The sequence below is a fragment of the Vipera ursinii genome (genome assembly GCF_947247035.1).
Source record: "Vipera ursinii genome assembly, chromosome: 6".
Classification (NCBI taxonomy): domain Eukaryota; kingdom Metazoa; phylum Chordata; class Lepidosauria; order Squamata; family Viperidae; genus Vipera; species Vipera ursinii.
In genome coordinates this window covers 48,727,534-48,748,518 of record NC_139515.1, presented here as the reverse complement: position 1 = coordinate 48,748,518, position 20,985 = coordinate 48,727,534, and the positions used below count along the sequence as shown (strand labels likewise).

Below are 20,985 nucleotides of genomic sequence, written 5' to 3'. Positions count from 1 at the left end.
AGAGGAATTGCAAAGTTCTAGCTGTATGCTACTTTTTCAGCCTGATGTTAAGAAGAAACATGCTGAACAAGACAGTTTTCTTAACATCAGGCTGAAAAAATAGCATACAGGTAGAACTTTGCAATTCCTGTGGATGTCTCCCATTCCAGAATTATATCTTAAAAGAACTGAAAGATTCATAGTGGATTGTCCCTTCATGTAAAATGGAAGGCAAACTTTATTTCCTCAAAATGTTATTGTGTCCTGATATACTAAAAATTAGATATGCAGCCAAAAATCCTGGAGAAAAAGTGAAAAGTAGTGGCTGCCACTATACATAACAACCTACTTTGAAGCCTCTCAAATACAGGTAGTCCTCAACTTACCACAGTTCATTTAGTGGCCGTTCAAAGTTACAACAGCACAGAAAAAGTGACTTATGACCGTTTTTCACAGTTACAACTTTCCAGCATCCCCATGATCAAGTGATCAAAATTCAGATACTTGGCAACTGGTTCATATTTATGATCTTTGCTGTGTCCCAAGGTCATGTGATCACCTTTTGCGACCTTCTGACAAGCAAAGTCAATGGGGAAGCCAGATTCACTTAACAACCAGGTTACTAATTTATCAGCTGCAGTGATTCACTTAACAACTGTGGCAAGAAAGGTCGTAAAATGGGACAAGATTCACTTAAATGTCTCACTTAACAACAGAAATTTTGGGCTCAATTGTGATCGTAAGAAGACTACCTGTATTGCCTCCATAAATTTATTTAGAACTCATTAAAACTATGTAATATAGGTTTGAGTTGATTCTTCTCCACTATACCGTTACTTTTGAAGAAGAATTGGTAGCATTTTTCATCAAATCAAACAAATCAAAAGAATACAAAAATTGAATCAATTCATTATAAAATAATTTTGGATCTGTTTTTATATTAAAATTTCATTGTTTTTTATTTGTGGATAAGATTTGCATTATAATTTTCCAATTAAATGTTTAATTAATGCAACAGCATTATTTGCATTATGCAAATGACTAACCTAGCATAATCTGAAAGCAACTCAGCAAATGCAAGACTGAATTAAAGTAAAGTACATAGTATTCTGATTAATTGCAAGATATGTAAATTTGCTAGATGATAGTTTACAGAGTTGGTAGTTTAAATGAGTGCAAACTTCTAAACAGCAATTTCATAGGCAAACTTAGTTTTCTCTAATAATTTGCATTCAGGAGTACTATTTAGCTACCAGATCTAAGGTTGCAATCATATTTATCTTCTGAATCCGATCAATTGCATTTGTTTTTAAGGATAAGGACTGCAATCCTTTTGCTGATTCAGAATAAATTCCAATGAATTTTATGAGCTCTACATCTTTATACATCTATAGCATAACATTGTGAGACACACATTCAACAATATAATTTCTATAAACGTCAGACAATGTGTAGGCGTTTGGAGAAATCTATGTCGGAAATCTATGTCAGAATCAAAGACTAGACAGTATATTGTTAAAATGATTATGAATAAGGGAAAGCAGAATCAAGTTTAATCCCTGAAACTCTCATATATATCCCTTTGGAGGTAATATGGGCTAATGGGAAAGAATACTAGATTTCAAAGTATTATTGATATGCAGGTATAATTTGGAGGAAAAAATGAAGACAGTAAAAGCAGTTTTATATATTTTTATAATATTAAACACACCTTGATATTAAGTTCCCAATAAATTAAACATATGTGAATAAGGAATATTTTTATGTATAAAGCACAAACCTTTACACATTCAGTCTCATTAAAGGGTGGGCAAAACACACTGGAGCCAAGTACCACTGTCTCCGCACCAACCTTTGCACATTCATATTTAGTGCAGTTTGAGTCCCATGTGCTTCCTTCCTATTAAACAAAAAGAGATGGAGTGGGGAAAAGGAAGGAAAGGGGAAACTAGCTATAATGTAGCAAAAATAATGATTGAGTCATATGTTAAGACAACTTTCCAAACCTTAATGGCTTCAGGTATGACCCTAGCTGGGTAGTACTGTAATTTTAGTTTAAAAAAGGTAAAGGTTCCCCCGCACATGCGTGCTAGTCGTTTCCAACTCTAGGGGCTGGTGCTCATCTCCGTTTCAAAGCCGAAGAGCCAGCGCTTGTCTGAGGACATCTCCGTGGTCATGTGACCGGCATGACTGGACGCCAAAGGCGCACGGAACGCTGTTACCTTCCTACCGTAGTGGTCCCTATTTTTCTACTTGCATTTTTATGTGCTTTCGAACTGCTAGGTTGGCAGAAGCTGGGACGAGTAACAGGCACTCACTCTGTTACACGGCACTCGGGATTCAACCCGCCAAACTGCCAACCTTCTGATCAACAAGTTCAGCGTCCTAACCCACTGAGCCACCGCATCCCTTAGTTTAATGAATACTAAAATCTGTTGAACAGTCAGTGTTTTCTGAGAACATCATAACAATGGCTTAATGCAATAATAGGAGCCAGCTTGGTGTAGTGACTAAGGTATCAGGCTAGAAACCAGGAGACCTTGAGTTCAATCCTGCCTTAGGCCCAAAGCCAGCTGGGTGACTTTGGGCCAACCACTTTCTCTCCATCCTAGGAAGGAGACAATGGCAAACCACTTCTAAAAATCCTTGCCAAGAAAACTGCAGGGACTTGCCAGCAAGTATCCCAAGCATCAAGCAAGATTGAACAGAAGAAAAAAAAGTACCGTATATACTTGAGTATAAGCCGAATTTTTCAGCCCACTTTTTGGGCTGAAAAATTCCAGTTCGACTTATACTCCAGTCAACAAAAAAACTTACCGAGGACTTGTGCGCGGCCGAGGCTTTGGTGCTTCCGGGATCGCGCGCACCTCTCCCAAGCCACCGCCGTCCGAGACCTGCCGAAGTTTGGGGAGGTTTGGGGAGGTGCGCGTGCACCTCCCCAAACATCCCCAAACGTCGGCAGGTCTCCGTTCCTCCGCGCCCTGCCTGCCTGCTTCTTTCCGCAGTGGAAAGAAGCAGGCAGGCAGGGTGCGGAGGAACGGAGACCTGCCGACGTTTGGGGAGGTTTGGGCGCCTCCCCAAACCTCCCCAAACATCGGCAGGTCTCCGTTCCTCCTGCCGACGTTTGGGGAGGTTTGGGCGCCTCCCCAAACCTCCCCAAACGTCGGCAGGTCTCCGTTCCTCCTGCCGACGTTTGGGGAGGTTTGGGCGCCTCCCCAGGTCTCCGTTCCTCCGCGCAGACCTGCCGACGTTTGGGGAGGTTTGGGTGCCTCCCCAAACCTCCCCAAACGTCGGCAGGTCTCCGTTCCTCCTGCCGACGTTTGGGGAGGTTTGGGCACCTCCCCAAACCTCCCCAGGTCTCTGTTCCTCCGCGCAGACCTGCCGATGTTTGGAGAGGTTTGGGCGCCTCCCCAAACCTCCCCAGGTCTCCGTTCCTCCGCGCAGACCTGCCGACGTTTGGGGAGGTTTGGGCGCCTCCCCAAACCTCCCCAGGTCTCCGTTCCTCCTGCCGACGTTTGGGGAGGTTTGGGCGCCTCCCCAAACCTCCCCAAACGTCGCGCAGACCTGCCGACGTTTGGGGAGGCGCCCAAACCTCCCCAAACGTCGGCAGGTCTGCGCGGAGGAACGGAGACCTGGGGAGGTTTGGGGAGGTGCCCAAACCTCTCCAAACGTCGGCAGGAGGAACTGAGACCTGCCGACGTTTGGGGAGGTTTGGGGAGGCGCCCAAACCTCCCCAAACGTCGGCAGGTCTGCGCGGAGGAACGGAGACCTGGGGAGGTTTGGGGAGGCGCCCAAACCTCCCCAAACGTCGGCAGGTCTGCGCGGAGGAACGGAGACCTGGGGAGGTTTGGGGAGGCGCCCAAACCTCCCCAAACTTCGGCAGGAGGAACGGAGACCTGGGGAGGTTTGGGGAGGCACCCAAACCTCCCCAAACTTCGGCAGGTCTGCGCGGAGGAACAGAGACCTGGGGAGGTTTGGGGAGGCGCCCAAACCTCCCCAAACGTCGGCAGGAGGAACGGAGACCTGGGGAGGTTTGGGGAGGCGCCCAAACCTCCCCAAACGTCGGCAGGTCTGCGCGGAGGAACGGAGACCTGGGGAGGTTTGGGGAGGCGCCCAAACCTCCGCAAACTTCGGCAGGAGGAACGGAGACCTGGGGAGGTTTGGGGAGGCGCCCAAACCTCCCCAAACGTCGGCAGGAGGAACGGAGACCTGGGGAGGTTTGGGGAGGCGCCCAAACCTCCCCAAACGTCGGCAGGTCTGCGCGGAGGAACGGAGACCTGGGGAGGTCTGGGGAGGTGCCCAAACCTCCCCAAACGTCGGCAGGAGGAACGGAGACCTGCCGACGTTTGGGGAGGTTTGGGGAGGCGCCCAAACCTCCCCAAACGTCGGCAGGTCTGCGCGGAGGAACGGAGACCTGGGGAGGTTTGGGGAGGTGCCCAAACCTCCCCAAACGTCGGCAGGAGGAACGGAGACCTGCCGACGTTTGGGGAGGCGCCCAAACCTCCCCAAACGTCGGCAGGTCTGCGCGGAGGAACGGAGACCTGCCGACGTTTGGGGAGGTTTGGGGAGGCGCCCAAACCTCCCCAAACGTCGGCAGGAGGAACGGAGACCGCGCGCAAGTCCTCGGTAAGCTCCAGGCGGTCACTTGCTTCGCGTCTCCTGAGGGAAGGGCGTGTTTCCTCGCCTGCTGGGCGCCGCAATTTGCCCGGGGAACGCGCGGGCCCCGAATGGCAGCGTGGAGTGAGGAAGCGGACAGCCAGGGCTTCCCCGAGAGCCGCGGCCACACAGGGTATTCCTGTGTATTCAGGCTTGCAAAATGGCGGATCCAGCCTCCGCCGGCGGGGGAGGCTTGCAGAACGGCGGATCGGCTTATACTCGAGTCAACAACTTTTCCCAGTTTTTGGGGGTGAAATTGGGGGGTCTCGGCTTATACTCGAGTCGGCTTATACTCAAGTATATACGGTAATATGATAAACTATTTTTCATAGGAAGCATTTACAAGAAGGGCAACTTCAGCAGAAAACAACTGTTCTTTCTTGCTTAACACCAGAAATAGAACTCACATGTAATTTAGTTTGCTGAGCTAAATAGAAAATCTGATTGAGTATGGTCTCCATACAGATGCAGGTAACTTTGGTCAAATGTCTGCTCACTTAAACAGAATTCACTTACTAATATCAATCTAACACCAATATTCCTGGTGTCATATATTTAGCTCATTTAGCTAATCATATTCAGTGTCTAATATGATCTCCAATCAAGAAAAGTTTGCATCAGAAGTTATCATGTGAGAAAATTGTAGAATTTAGTTCTTGATTTAATTAGAATCCTTATTCATTATTGTTATCTGAACCACTTTTCAACCCACTTACTTCATAAATCTCAAGAGTTCCATTGTCAGTATAAAAAGGACATGAGACATTTATGCAGGAACCACAACAAGAATGTTGACCATCAGACGGGTTGTGTACTTGATGCTGTTAAAAAGAAAGAATGCCCATATGGATTGTATCAAAATACGTATAAAGCAATTAAATGTTAAACCTATATTTAGCTGCTATATGCAGTATGTATCAGTATGTTAACAATATGATTTTCTTTGGCAATTATACCTATATCTTTGCTGTTGATGAGATATAAGCTTAGATTTGACAATACCAATCAAGAGTTAGTTATAATAGCATTTTTTTCTTTAAAGCAATATATGTAACCGTCTTATACCAAATAAAAAGCATTAATCTACATTGCTCAGCATTGTACATAGCAGGTGTACACAACCTAGTTTCATCTCAGAGCATGTTGGGAATGTTATTCTTAAAAATGGAAGCAACAGAACAAGGGCAGAAATTACATGCAATTATAGCTATATTTTAAAAAAATACAATTAACTGCATTCAACATTGTTATTTCCTATGTATTTAATAAGACTCACTTTCTACCCTATTAAATATGGAAAATTGTTTCCCTCTATAATATGCAGGTTTGCATCCAATTATTAGTGAAGAGATAACATAATGAAGATTACCAAGGTTTTTTTTAAAGAAAAAATTATATGTGCTGTGAGAGAGTGATTTTTTTTAAAAAAATGGAAAGGCTGTGCTATTAAAATATAAAAAGGTATAGTTTGAATTAAACATTGTCTGACAAATTAACTTTATGTTCTTGGAGAGAAAATGGAAGTCAACTTTCAACTTCTGTCTGCAATGTAGATTAATGCTTTTTATTTGGTATAAGACGGTTACATATATTGCTTTAAAGAAAAAAAATGCTATTATAACTAACTCTTGATTGGTATTGTCAAATCTAAGCTTATATCTCATCAACAGCAAAGATATAGGTATAATTGCCAAAGAAAATCATATTGTTAACATACTGATACATACTGCATATAGCAGCTAAATATAGTTCCTTTTCCTGTTTCAGGGCAAAGATAAGGCAGAATATTATGAAACAAGTCCCACAGCTTTGTAAGATGTTCCCTTGACTAGAGTAGGTCACGTATGTGTTCATACTAGGATTAGTATGCCTGTGAATATAGTGAGTTGAGTCTTGTGGAAGCTATTTTATTTCAGTCTTCAGTGAAAAAGTAGGATATTTTTTTCTATGCACGCACAGTCCCAAAATATCACAAAAAGAGATATGGGGCCACTTTAAAAGTTCAGGCAGTGAATCCAGAGTGTGCGGTTTTGCCCACCACACAAAAGCCAAAATCATAATTATAAAAGAAGACTAGGAAAATATGACATATAGAAGGACCATGGATTGGGAAGCTCTGTGACTATAACATAAAAGAAATAAATTGCCTGTTTCTTGGAAAAATAACAGGATCACTGCATAGATAGGCATATAATTCATGTATTTCACCAGCATCTGTTTTAAAATATCTGTTGGTTACAAATTAATTACAAATTTCTCCATTCTTGGGAAATAGATTTTACTTTAGTCACTGACTTTGGATGCAAAACTGGTTTTGATTTGAAGAGATTCCACTGGAATAAGGGAACCATTTAATCCAACTCCTTATTTTAAAATTCCCTAAATAATAAATACTTTTTTTCTGAACACAGTTTAAGATTGCTCATCATTTTAAATAGATTTTAAATGATGTTATATTAATTATGTCCAGAAATGACTTTGCATATTTTTACTTACTGCTTCACATTTTTGGGAACAATTAACTACTGCCAGATTCATAGTGTGAAATCCTGTATTAGGGTCCCTTTCTTGTGAACACTTTGCCGTATAACAAAGTTCTCCATCCGAATATTGAATCAGTGTCTGACCCGGGTTCAGTACAGTGACTTCTTGGAATATACAGACATTTCCTTTTTCTAGGGAGGGAGGGAGAGAGGGCAGGAGAAAGGAAGGAAGGAAGGAAGGAAGGAAGGAAGGAAGGAAGGAAGGAAGGAAGGAAGGAAGGAAGGAAGGAAGGAAGGAAACAGAATATGCAAAACAAAAGTACTATTTAGTATCAATTTTATTTTTTTCACACACAATAAGAAACATTTGGTGGTCAACTATGATTTATTTGCAAATTTCAGTGGTTGATGGTTAGAGCTTAGCGTTAGTGTGACCTTGGCTAGTATTATTGTATTATTTGCATTTTTTTCTTTTCCTTGCATACTGCCCTGATATTTTAGGATAAACGAGAATTTAATAATATTTAATATATAGCTTAGGTCTTAATGGAATATAAATAACATAATATATTTAGCAATCTATGTATTATCATTCCCTTAATAAATTAAACACTACTGAAGAACAGGAAGCAGAATGCTAGTTCATGTGAATATTTCTGTTCTAACAGAATCTCTCCCTTTTTTATTTTAAACTAGAAAATTACTGAAAATTGTAAGCACATAAAGTGTATAAGGCTTGTCTTAAGAACTATGGCACTGAAAACTAAATATTAAAAAAAGTTATTGAAAAGAATGCTCATAGGCACGCGTGTACACACACACACACACACACACACACACACACACACACACACGTACATACCACAAATGTATTGTGGACATCCACATGTAGTAGAAGTATTAGCACTTATTTTCCAAACTTCACCCTATGAAATATTTCAATGATACATTTGTTCAATTGCACACATACAAGTACTTTCATTTATAAGAAAGTGAATAACTATATAAAAATTAGCAAATGCATTTTAGCAGCAAAATATTGTTGCACATTTGAATGCAAGTTTGGAGGAACCATTAGGCCACGTGCCCATATTAAGAGCACTAGGTCCATCTCCTCCCTGTTATTGTTACAACTGTTAGTTTTTTCTACAAAACCCAAACTACAATGATATTCACCAGAAATGAAAAAGTCAAATGGGAGCTGCTGTTGTTTTTCAATCTTGTTACAGCTGCATATTCAGGGAAGGCAATTAAACATATGTAACTGCAGGGAGTCCACAAAAAGTAGTAAAAAAATTGATGGCAATCATGAGTGTGTGATCAAATATCTGACTATTTTTATGTGTGTCACAAATCTGTAGCTATTTAAAAGGCCAATTGGTTGATTGATCAGTACTGTGAATGTTTTTTGTAGGTGCTGGGTACAGCACTATTATATGCAGCAGAAAGACAGATACTAAATATACTAAATATTGAGCAATATGGGTAATAGAATGACTTAGTACAATAATTCTTTATAAATTTAACAAATAATGTTGCCATTTTAAGACAGCCTCAACATTTATTGTCTAATAATAAGTGTAGATTTGTCCAACAAGCATAATAACTAACAACATAATTACAGCTTGTAAAAACTACAGCTAATATTTATCAAGTCATCTCTTCATAGTTTTTCATATTGGTGTTTTTCATATTAGTTTTTCATGACTAATAGCCAATCTGCTGTAATAGTTAAGGTGTTGGACTAAAATGAAGAAATTGGCTTTAGTCTTGCCTTAGATACAAAGCCAATAAGGTAATTTTGGGTCTTAACACTAGGAAGAAAACAAAGACAAGCCATTTCTGAAAATATTGACAAGAAAACTGCATGTATTTATCTAGATAATTGCCAAAAGTCAAAAAGCTGAACTGAAGCCTCCCCAAAAATAAAAAAAGAAAACTATAACTTGAATAACATGGATACAAAGAAGTTTCTATCATAAAGTGTTATGCTCCTGATATAAAAGGAGAAGAATATAATAGACAAACATTGCATTACTATAAATGAATTAGTAACAGTATTCTATAGAATAATATTTCATCCATCCATCTATCTATCTATCTATCTATCTATCTATCTATCTATCTATCTATCTATCTATCTATCTAATCTATTGCCTATGTATGTATTTGTCATTATCCAATTTGGCACTTATTTCAGTTGCTTTCTTTACAATCATTCTCATCTTAACACTGCTTTGACATGGGTTGGTTACAGAATGATCTCTGAAACCTTTTTTTACAAGTGGCAGTGTTTACCAAAATTCTGCTATAGATAATTCTATATCGTTAGTTCTGATTTTATCAGAATTCATTGCACAGTATATCTCAGTTCTGTCAAGATATTTTTGTTTCATGCACTGACACAATTTTATTTATTTTACATGATTAGCAAACGTATGATTGCTGTCATTGTAGAACAGGATAGCATAGAAACATTTAAAATGAAAGAAAAATAAGAATTTCAAAGCTATTATAAAATTAAATATTTCTTACCAATTTACAGCTTGGTGCAGTACTATTCTCACAATCACATTCTGAAGAAAATAAGACAGAAGGATTCACTATGACCACATCAATGGGAATAGAAGTTGTATTTCATTAATTTATATAATTGGGGGGGAAAGCAAATTATAGATACCGCAATTCCAGCTTGGGCAACACTGTCCAGGTACTGTTTTTTTAATCAGTTTCATATCAGTAGAGCAATTCAGAAGAGGTGCAGGACATAGATTCTCTTCACATACTAGAGAAATAGAATTTATGTCTTTAAAAGATTATTGCCACTAGAAAGAAATAAACATATAAAACTTTTCTCTGTTACATGATTATTTCTACTATTGTACTATTTCTGTAATATTATTATTTCTACCTGCCACCTTAAATAAATGGTTTAGAAATGAATAATTATTTTAGGTTCAAGTAATCAATAATAATTTTGTGGTTTCAACAGCAGAACACATTTCATACCACAATTTTAGATAAAAAGACAACCTTACTCATGATGTGATAGTGTTCTCAAATCTGTTAACTGTAAAGTATAGAAAACAGTTGGTTGTAAAACAAAAGCCCAAAGCATCACTCCAAGTGAATACATGTGAATACACAAGTCTTCATCAGTTTTTTGGTATCAGATATTTTCCATTGAATGGCTAAGGTAGGCACCAGGTAAAATCAGCAATAAATTTTAAACATCTAAAGTGAAACTGTAACTATGTACAGCTGAATATTGTTTTTGTTTTTTTCTGCCACTGGTAACCCTTGAGATAAAGAACTACTCATTTAGATTATACCGGTACATACTTTTTGATTTTGAATAGCTGTATATAGCCAAATACATTTTTGCCTGATTATTTTCCTGAATTTTTAGAATAGCAGTAAGATAATAATTGACTCTACCTCTATGGAAGCTGCATTATAAAAATACTGTGTTTATTACAAGCATAAATATAATTTTATGACTGAATACAAAGAAAAATCCCAATAAAACAAGTAGTAATGATTCCAAGATATGTAATCCAAAACAAAACTTACCACAGTGATAATGAGGACAACAGTACTGTGCAGTACTAAGATCTACTGCAAGAAGTTCTTCTTCACTGCATTCTGGAACAGGTTCAATGCAAGATTCACAAACTTCAAGAGAAACATAAACACCATGTAATATATATATTGTAATATATATAAATAAACATCCACACAAACACACACATCCATATATACATTAATTATGGGCCAGTTTTACAGTATATTTAGATTAATATGCTGGCATATTCAAGAGAAATTGTAACCATGTTTTGAATCAGTGAATATTAATAGCTTGCAAAAATGCAAGAATGAATGGCGAATGAATGAATGAATGAATAGCCAAAATAAGTATGTATGCCAAGCTATGCAAAACTTCACATGACTTCTAGGAAAATAATGTCCTATTTTGCACTGCAAATATGATGGCACCATAATATGTCAATAGGAGGGACAAGGAATACATGATATATATAGATAGGTGTCATATAATACAGGGCTTTTCAACCAGTGGTACGGGTATCACCTGTGGTACATTGGCACCTGGCAGGTGGTATGCAGCCATCCTAGAAAAGTGGTAGTGGGAGAGGGGAATGAGCTGAACCAGTGGCAGCACCAGACAAGCCTGAGCAAGAGATGGCTGGAGCTGCAGGGCTGTCAGGGCTCAGTGGAAGCACCAGGATCAGTGCTTCTTCGGGGCTGTCAGGGCTCAGCGGAAGCACCAGAATCAGCGCCAAGCTCCAGCTAGAGCTTGGTGCTGATCCTGGCGCTTCTGCTGAGCCCAGAAGAAGCGCTGATCAGCTGGAATGTTGCAGCTTCTCCAGGATCTTGGGAGTTACATTCAGATGCTTGGCAACTGATTCATATTTATGATGGTCACAGTGTCCCAGGGTCATGTGAAGTGACCAAAACCTGCTTCAACCACCCTGCAGACAGGGGGAATAAAAACCAAACACCCCCTACCCCACACCTGCTGCCAATCCTCAACAGAAATGCTCACAGCAATGAAAACCTCCGACATGAGGAAGAGCGCCGCGGGGCAGGCAGGCAGGTGTCTTGCTCAGCTGTGGCTTGGGGGCACTTTTTTCAGTGCCATTGTAACTTTGAACAGTCACTAAGTGAACTGTTGTAAGTTGAGGACTACCTGTACTTCATCACTTTTTTCCTTTTTTTTTTTTGGTCATCAAGTTTTTGACACCTTGCTAGGCAACAAGTGGTACTCAGATGTTGCCATATCCTAAAAGTGATACAATGGGTGAAAAGGTTGAAAAGCCCTGATATAATACACCAGGACCTCTATGTATATTTCTACTGAATATATGAGATATGTGATCTCATTCAGGCTTGAAAGCTAAGAAGGTTGAGCCCAGTTATTGCTTGATGTGAAAAATAAAGGAATAACAAAAAGATAGAAAGATAAATGATGCATGGATGGATGGATAGATGGATCGATGGAATGAGAAACTATTTTTATAGTTCATAAGCATGTTGCGAAAGAAGCAAGCACTGAACTCAAAATGCAAGTAGAAAAATAGGGACCACTACGGTGGGGAGGTAACAGCGTTCCGTGCACCTTTGGCATCTAGTCATGCCAGCCACATGACCACGGAGACGTCCTCAGACAAACACTGGCTCTTCGGCTTTGAAACTGATATGAGCACCGGCCCCTAGAGTCAGAAACAACTAGCACGCATGTGCGGGGGAACCTTTACCTTTACCTTTTTATATTCTTTCCACATTTCACAATAGTTAACTTATGGTCAAATTATGTTAAATATATATGTACAGTAAGTATGTATGCATGTATGCATGCATGTATGCATGTATTTTACTTATATTCCACTCAAGGAATGCACATTGGTGTTTAGATCACAAGAATATCCATAGCAGTTAAATTACATTATACCAACCAATACCAATGAAAGTTACAATACAAGAAGAAATTACAATAATGAAAAATAAAGCTTATCAAAGCCAAATAACATATTAACAATTTAATATATTTAATTCATAATAAAATCAATTAATAATGTTACACAGAATAGCTCATTTTAATTCTACATATAATATTAAGCCTATAATGAGTCTTTGTAGGTTTTTCTCCCTTTCTTTATTAAATGTCATTGTGAAGGAAGGAGAACAGTACATATTGAGACCATAGTGTTAACAATTAACTCCCATCTCCTTCCTTGCTGCAATCACAAACAAGATATGCAATAAGAAAAGTTCTCAGTACCCAAATTCTTCCATTAAAATGGGTGGTTTTGTAACTAAATTTAAAAAGCCACTGCTAAATCCATATATACAGTATCTTAGATATTTAAATCCTCAATTTACCCAAGATTTTTAAAATAAGAAATGCTACTTACCACACAAATAGGATAAACAGCAAGTATCATCCAATTTGACTTCCACAATAAACTGATCTTCTCGGCATTCTGGACGAGTAACATTGGGACATGCTGACATATCACATTCTGAATTTAAAAAAAACAAAGCAAACCAAAGCAGGCTATCTAGTAAAATGCAACCAATGATCACGTGAAGTACTAATACCACTTTACAATGCCTTGGTAAGGCCACACCTGGAATACTGCATCCAGTTTTGGTCACCATGATGTAAAAAAGATGTTGAGACTCTAGAAAGAGTACAGAGAAGAGCAACAAAGATGATTGGGGGACTGGAGGCTAAAACATATAGAGAACGGTTGCTGGAATTGGGTATGTGTAGTTTAATGAAGAGAAGGGTGAGGGGTGACATGATAGCAGTGTTCCAATATCTCAGGGGCCGCCACAAAGAAGAGGGAGCCGAGCTATTCTCCAAAGCACCTGAAAGCAGGACAAGAAGCAATGGATGGAAACTAGTCAAGGAGAGAAGCAACCTAGAACTAAGGAGAAACTTCCTGACAGTTAGAACAACTAACCAGTGGAACAACCTGCCTCCAGAGGTGGTGAATGCTCCAACACTGGAGGTTTTTAAGAAAAGACTGGACAGCCATTTGTCTGAAATGGTATAAGGTTTCCTGCCTGAGCAGGGAGTTGGACTAGATGACCTCCAAGGTCCCTTCCAAATTATTATTATTATTATTATTATTATTATTATTATTATTATTATTATTATTATTATATGAATAATCTTTTCTCAGTCTCATTATTCTTCCTATCACTTACCACAGACATGTCAAACACAAGGCCCGGGGGCCAGATCCGGCCCACGAAGTGGTTTCATGTGGCCCGCGAAGCCATCCTGGAAACAGTGAGGGAACGGCCCCCACTGCCTTGGCCCTGGCCCAGAGACCCTCCTTCTGCCAGAGACCTCAGATCTGTCCCACTCCTGCCCAGGCCCCCATAGGCACCCTTGATGTGAACGATGTAGAGCTGGCCATGCCCACCCAGTAGGCCATACACACTTTAGCCACACCCACCCAGTAGGCCACGCCCACCCTGGCCATACCCACCCGGCCCCCTGAGGGCAACTGCAATGCTGATGTGGCCCTCAATGAAATTGAGTTTGACACCCCTGACGTACCACACTGGTATTGAGGACAGCAGGAAACAGGAGTGTATCTGACTGTCAGCTTCTCAGTACTTCTGCATACTGGGATAATAGGTCTGCATAGAGTCATGTTGCATTCTAAAACAAAAAATAGAGTCCTGAATCAAATCAATATATCTCTACCTAACCTTTTCATTGGAAGATGATAAGGATAACATTTATTGTCTGTTCCAGCAGTTCTGATTAATAAAAAGATGATGTGAATATGGACTAACTATTCTTTTTCCAAAGAAAGCATTTTAAGATTACTGATACTTAATGTTATATTAAATATAGAGAGTATATTAAAAGGAAAAAAAAACAACTTGTGGTAACATAAAAATTTGTTTCTAAAGCTATTCAGCTTCTTATATTAATGTACCATTATCTTAATGTATGCATTAAACTAAAAGCAAAGAAGCTTGAAATTACATAGAGAATTATTCAAGTCACTGGGTTTAGCTCAGCACATAATTGGATTACCATTTGGGTATCTCTGGTATCCTACCTAGTGTTGTTGTTTTTTGCTTCCAAGTGATAATTGAGAATGTTTACAAAACCCCCATTTCAACTTCCAAAGTGGTTTTGGAATGCACGTGTCTTAATTGACCTTCTAATTGAATATAATTAAAGATGTCTATAAGCCTAAATGCCATCTCCCACTTCTCCATGAGAAATAATGAACTGGATATTTCTTCCATAATTCAGAAGAGGAAGATTTTTCATGAGCTGTACCCATATTACAGTAGATCACAGAAATGAAATATGGTGAATAGATTTTTAAAAGAACTTAAATGTTGACATTTACAATGATAGATTGTTTTTTTCACTATACATTAGCTATGAGCCAGTTTGGCCTAGTGATTAAGGCACCAGGCTAGAAAATGGAAGACTGTAGATTCAAGTACCACTTTAGCCATTAAAACCAGTTGGGTGACTTTGGATCAACCATTCTCTCTCAGCCCAACCCACTTCACAGAGTTGTTGTGGGGAAAATAGAATATGTTTGCCTCCCTGTGTTATTTATAAAAATAATAAAGGCAGGATATAAATAAATAAATATACCAAATATTTTTTATTTCTTTATACTACCCACAGATTCTTTCTTATCAACTGAATACCATGTCTGTCCTAAATATTACATACCACAGATATTTTTTGGACAACAAGTTCGTTCTTCAGTTACACTGACAATCACTTCAGCCTCTCTGTCACACATTGGAGATGGCTGCTTATCACATTCAGGCTCTGTATCAATAATGCTCCCATTTTCCATGCACTTATATATGCAGCATCCTTTACTGGAGCCAATCCAAACCTCCCCAACTGAGTGAGGATGCCCTTCGTTATCTGTACAGGCTATTTTAAAGAAAGCAAAAAACAATTTTTTAATGACATCCAAAAAAAAAAAAATACCCTGTTTACATTTTCATATAAACTATATCTGTCACCAGCATCTGGAAGTTACATAACCTCTGATGTCTGTAACAAGCTGCAGTAAAATAAACTCTGACACTCCCAATGAGGGAAAGGAAATATTACAAGAATTAGTTACTTAGGTGTATATTGCACCTACGATATTTTCACTTTTGCAAAACTATAATTAATGCCTCTTGCTATGTAGTTTTGACCTCAGGCTCATATTACATACAGATCCAGAATGATTTTCTACATTTACTCTGTTTATGATGTTTGAATTATTAGAACATTAAAATACAGGCCTGGCTTAATTCAATACTGCAAGTGGTAAAATCATATTGGTCTCCTTTGTTTTATTTTATTTGTTTTACCTTGAGCCTCAGATATTATAAATCTATCATTTCAAAATTAACATATTCTGGAGGATTTTTACGAGCAAACTGGCACCTTATAATGCTCATAAAGCTCTTCCAAATTCCAAAATAGTTGGAAGTTCCAAAATAATTGAAGGTAAATGAGATTTAAATGAAAATCATCACAATGAATTTAGTGGGATTTATGAAGTTATGATTATTTACGGTAAAAATTCTGTAGAAAAATATCAGCTTCCTAGCTGTACCAATTTTGGAATATAAATTCTGGAGCTATTGATTTTATATTATTTGGAAAAAGAGAAGATAAAAAATAAAAAGCATACCTCTGACCCACCAGAAAGCAAGAATACTTGAATCTAATAGGAAAAATACGCCAGCATATTAATGAGTTTACTCACCACATTTTTCTTCTGGAATGCAAAGGTCAGAGTCTGTTCTATGAAGAATGGTCCCCTTTTTACAAACACAGTCTTCTCTTAAATAGGAACATGATGATTTTTCATAAAACCATTTATTTAGGCATGTTTTAGCATCACAGGGTTGCACACAAGGTTGATATTCCTTCCCATAAGGACAAGCAAACCCTACATGTGGAGGAAGATAAATATTACTGAGATTTTTTTAACATTCATTGGAAAAGAGAAGAAAAAAGGTGTCAAGAGGAAACATTTCTCATGAATTGATCTAAATGTCCAGTTTTAGCTACATGTTTCAGTTTGTACAATTTTTAAATTGGCCTCCTTGTCATCAAAATATAAACAAACAAAGAATACAACTGATAGATCCTAAATTTAGAAAACACAGTTTTGCATGATTAGAAATATAGGCCCATTTCAATCAAAATCCTCGTCTGAATATAATTTCAATTGATCCTTGTTCAAAGTGGTCAGCATATAGTTTTTTCTCTTGCGTATTTAGCGTTACATATTGAAGTGATGGAGAAGAAATAGTAACTCATAGATCTGATTATAACTAATTAGTTTTTCAGTTTTTTCTTCAAAGATTAATTTGCAGTCTGTAGATCCCATGATTTGTCATACAATTGTGAAATTTCAAAAGTGCCTTGATGTCAATTCTAGATTATTGCTAGCATATGTTCTTGAAAATAAAGGTTAAGAAACATATTGTAACTAAAAACCAGTTTTTCTGATTTTAAAAAAAGCAATTTCATGTACATATTTTGCACTTTTTTACTTTACTTTTTGTCGTGGACGCCAAGAAATGTAAACAGAGTGTCCTTCTTCCAGTCCCCTCCCCATATGTCCTCCTTTCTAATTGTCAATGTCTTCCTTTGCTTACTCATATATTTGATAATCCTACATAAAAAGCATTTTACAACAGTGTACATACCTATTCTAAATCTGGGAAGTAGAGTGATGAAAACAATCTATGAACTCATCATGTACATAGATAGTATGAGTCATTAGTCATTAGAGCCTTGGTGGAGCAGTGGGCTAATGCCTCCTTAAGTAACACCAGCTGCCTGCAATTAGTACAGGTTCGGATCCCACCAGGCTCAAGGTTGACTCAGCCTTCCATCCTTCCGAGGTAGGTAAAATGAGGACCCAGACTGTTGGGGGCAATTAAGCTGACTTTGTAATAATGCCGCTTAGGGGGTATGTGAAAGCCCTAATAAGCAGGCATATACATAGAATGAAGGCTACTGCTAAGCTTGTAAGCCGCCCTGAGTCTTCGGAGAAGGGCGGGATATAAATGGAATTAAAATAAAAATTTAAAAAAATATTTACTGTTTATCATAACATACAGGTAATCCTAAACTTACAATCAGTTGCTTCTCCATCCCCACCTCCCGTGATCACTACTGTTAAATAGCGTGTTCTTTGACGCAGGAATGAAGATGCGAAACGGAGTACAGGGTAACTCATCGTTTATTTCATGCTGTGACTATACTGGGGGAAATGGCTGCAACCAGCCACAAAATATAGTCTAGCCCCTAGGCAGCAGCCAATAGGTTTGAATCAACCATAGCCGCCTGGCGATAGCCAATTGCAGCACAGGAGACTTGTAGTCTGGGTTGCTGGAGAGCCATTAGCTGCTCCAGCAACCCACGTGGTATTCCCTCAAAAAGCCGAAACCAATGTTTATTTCCATATCCAGCGAAACATTCCCATTGCATACATTAGATTTTCTTAAAAACTTGTGCAAAAAAGGTTGTAAAATCAGGCACAGTCGTACAAGTGACCTGCTTAATGGCTGGCATAAGTTATGATCATAATTCCAGGCTCAAATATGATCATAAATTGAGTACTACCTGTATTAGCATTTAGCTAATGACCATCAATGTTAACCTACAGTATCTAGAATATTATTGAGTGGAGTGCTAAGGAAAACATAAATTTGAGTCATTCCTTTCTAAATCTAGCCTTCTGTGTATCATTAATGTCTAACAAACTCAAAACTCAAAATAAAAGCCAAGTAAAAATCAAGTGATCAGGAATGAGGGTATTAAACTTACAACAGTAATCTGGTGTCCTCCACTTAATGCAGATATTATGCTTGTTGCATAGTGCTACATATGCAGAAAGTGCATCACATTCATAATTCTCAAAATAGGTATTGTTAACCCATATTTTTTCACAAAAATCTTGTGGTGAGACCTAGATCAAATATATTTGATGAATCAATAATCTGGATAAATTGGAGAAAAACAATCACGAGTTTCACATTAACAACTTTTGTACAACCAAAACCATAATCACTTATGTTATATAGCTGTTTAATCAAGGTTGCTGAAATATTAATATAATTCCTATATCTAAAAAAATCATTCCCCAAATGATTTTTGTTTTTTCATTCATTTTTCCCCATTTTGAAAGTCATATTTATTTAAGGCCCAATGATCCATTTTTGCATATGGAAACTGGCTTATTGGTAGAAAAAAGGAAGTTTAATTCTACCTCCTTTGTCAGCCCCTTCTCTGCATCCTCTAATTCTGCTGCAAAAATATGGAGATAGTTATTTAATCAACTGCACTCATTCTGGAGCCAGATAGGTAAGGTAAAATTTGTTGGATGTTGATTTTCAAGGGCCCCATTGAGAATGTGGAGATTTAGCCTAAAGACTGTTGAGCCAGAGATGTTTTTAATCCTTTCAGTAACAGATGAGAAGGAATCTTTTCCTTGGAGTTGGGGGGAGGAGAGTCTAAATAGATATATATGTATATCACAATTTTAAAAACAGCCAAAATCTCCACCTCCCAGCCTTATCTTCCTATATCTTACAATTCTACCCTAATCTCCCCAAACTTTAGTCTGATCCTTTTCGGTACTTGTAATTACTTCACACTCACTTTTTTGTGACAAGGGGCAAAAACCCACTTCTGCAGGAGTTCCATGCAATATGTACAATTATTCTCTGTGCAGTTTCTAATGGGTCTTCTTGTTGTTACCTCAAAAGATTTCTCAATTTCCCAACTTTTAATAAAAATCTCAACTTCTTCCATATTTGTAATTATTGTTCTATTTTGCATTTTCAAGTCATCAGAAGGATCACCATTACAGACACCTTAAAAGAAACATATTTAAAATATAATGAAATGATTGAAACAGCATTACATTTCTAAGAGAGGAAAACAAAATTAAATTTTCTCATCAGTTGGTTAAAAACTAGAACAACTACTAAAGTAAGATATAATCATTTTAAGAATGCATTTTTATTTAGAATATTTCCTGCATCCATCTGCCTACCTTTCACTTTTAAAAAAAGAACCAGAGTATATCAGGTACAGGTAATCTTCGACTTATGACCATAATTGAGTCCAAAATTCCTGTTGCTATGTAAGATAGTTGTTAAGTGGATTTTCCCCTATTTTATGCCTTTCTTGTCACAGTTGTTAACTGAATCATTGTAGTTGTTAAGTTAATAACACAGTTGTTAAGTGAATCTGGCTTCCCCATTGACTTTGCTGTCAGAAGGTTGTAAAATGTGATCACTTGACCCCGGTTACATTGCAACTTCATAAATATATGAGAGTTACCAAGTATCTGAATTTTGATCACATGTCCCCAGAGATGCTGCAACAGTCATAAGTGTGAAAAATGGTCATAGGTCACTTTTTTTTCAGTGCTGTTGTAATTTTGAACTTTGTCACAACTACTTGTACTGGAGACTTAATTCTCATAAAAGTTCTCTTTAACAGTTTCATACATTCTGATTTATCATAATTATGTTCAAAATTTCTAATTACTACTAGGAGCATTGGAAGAATACATTTCAGGGAGTGAAACATAAAAATTAAACAATATAGCACAAATTTCAGACTCGGTTAATTAAAGCTCAGAGCATCTGCGTAGAACATAGAATTGAAAAAGTAAAAAGGATTGCCCTCAAATTCCCCATTACCTGTTCTGTTAATTTCAGCAATGGATATTGAAGCTGGATAAGTTATAACAATATTCTGCGATAATTTTACATAAAATAAATGGCAGCCATGGAAGGAAAGGAGAAGAGAGAAGTAAGACCGTACAAAAGAAGACATTAGTGGGTGAATTTAGGCCTAAAAATTTAAAGTTCAAATTAAGGATAACAAAATAAATTATGTATATTCTTACCACAAAGCCCTTCTGTCTTTATAGATACATTAGAGTTAAAGCCATATTGGATGTCCATAATGCCTGTAACATGAGCCCATTTAATACTGATTCCAGCTGGGGTATTGATTACATACATTGCTCCAGTGTCCTGAATACATATGCCCTCTTGCAAGAAAGGCAAAGGTTGGATTACAGAATTCACAATTACCTAAAATAATCCAGAAAAATTACAGGAATCAAAAGAATCATTCCAAAACTATGCTTTTGAAAAAACTATTGAGACAAGAATTCTCTCCAAACATTCAAACAATCTCACAATATTTAAAACTGACAATATTTTATTTTGAGAGCAGGCAACATAATTTCATTTTTAATGTGGGCCAGTGTGCTCATAGTAAAAAAATGACAATAAAGGTTATCTT

At 38.0% G+C, this 20,985-nt stretch overlaps 1 protein-coding gene across 1 annotated transcript in view; it reads right to left on the bottom strand.

Moving 5' to 3' along the window:
• Positions 1 to 20,985, bottom strand: part of OTOGL (otogelin like) — a gene marked incomplete at both ends in the record, with an annotated part of 101,193 nt that overhangs the window by 7,372 nt on the left and 72,836 nt on the right. The window contains 12 exons of the mRNA XM_083365354.1: positions 1,760 to 1,879; positions 5,352 to 5,456; positions 7,132 to 7,310; positions 9,799 to 9,903; positions 10,692 to 10,793; positions 13,052 to 13,159; positions 14,212 to 14,316; positions 15,364 to 15,576; positions 16,409 to 16,594; positions 18,487 to 18,628; positions 19,321 to 19,535; positions 20,582 to 20,771. Coding sequence (XP_083221480.1) covers positions 1,760 to 1,879; positions 5,352 to 5,456; positions 7,132 to 7,310; positions 9,799 to 9,903; positions 10,692 to 10,793; positions 13,052 to 13,159; positions 14,212 to 14,316; positions 15,364 to 15,576; positions 16,409 to 16,594; positions 18,487 to 18,628; positions 19,321 to 19,535; positions 20,582 to 20,771 — 1,770 coding nt within the window. The remainder of the gene's footprint in view (positions 1 to 1,759; positions 1,880 to 5,351; positions 5,457 to 7,131; positions 7,311 to 9,798; positions 9,904 to 10,691; positions 10,794 to 13,051; positions 13,160 to 14,211; positions 14,317 to 15,363; positions 15,577 to 16,408; positions 16,595 to 18,486; positions 18,629 to 19,320; positions 19,536 to 20,581; positions 20,772 to 20,985) is intronic.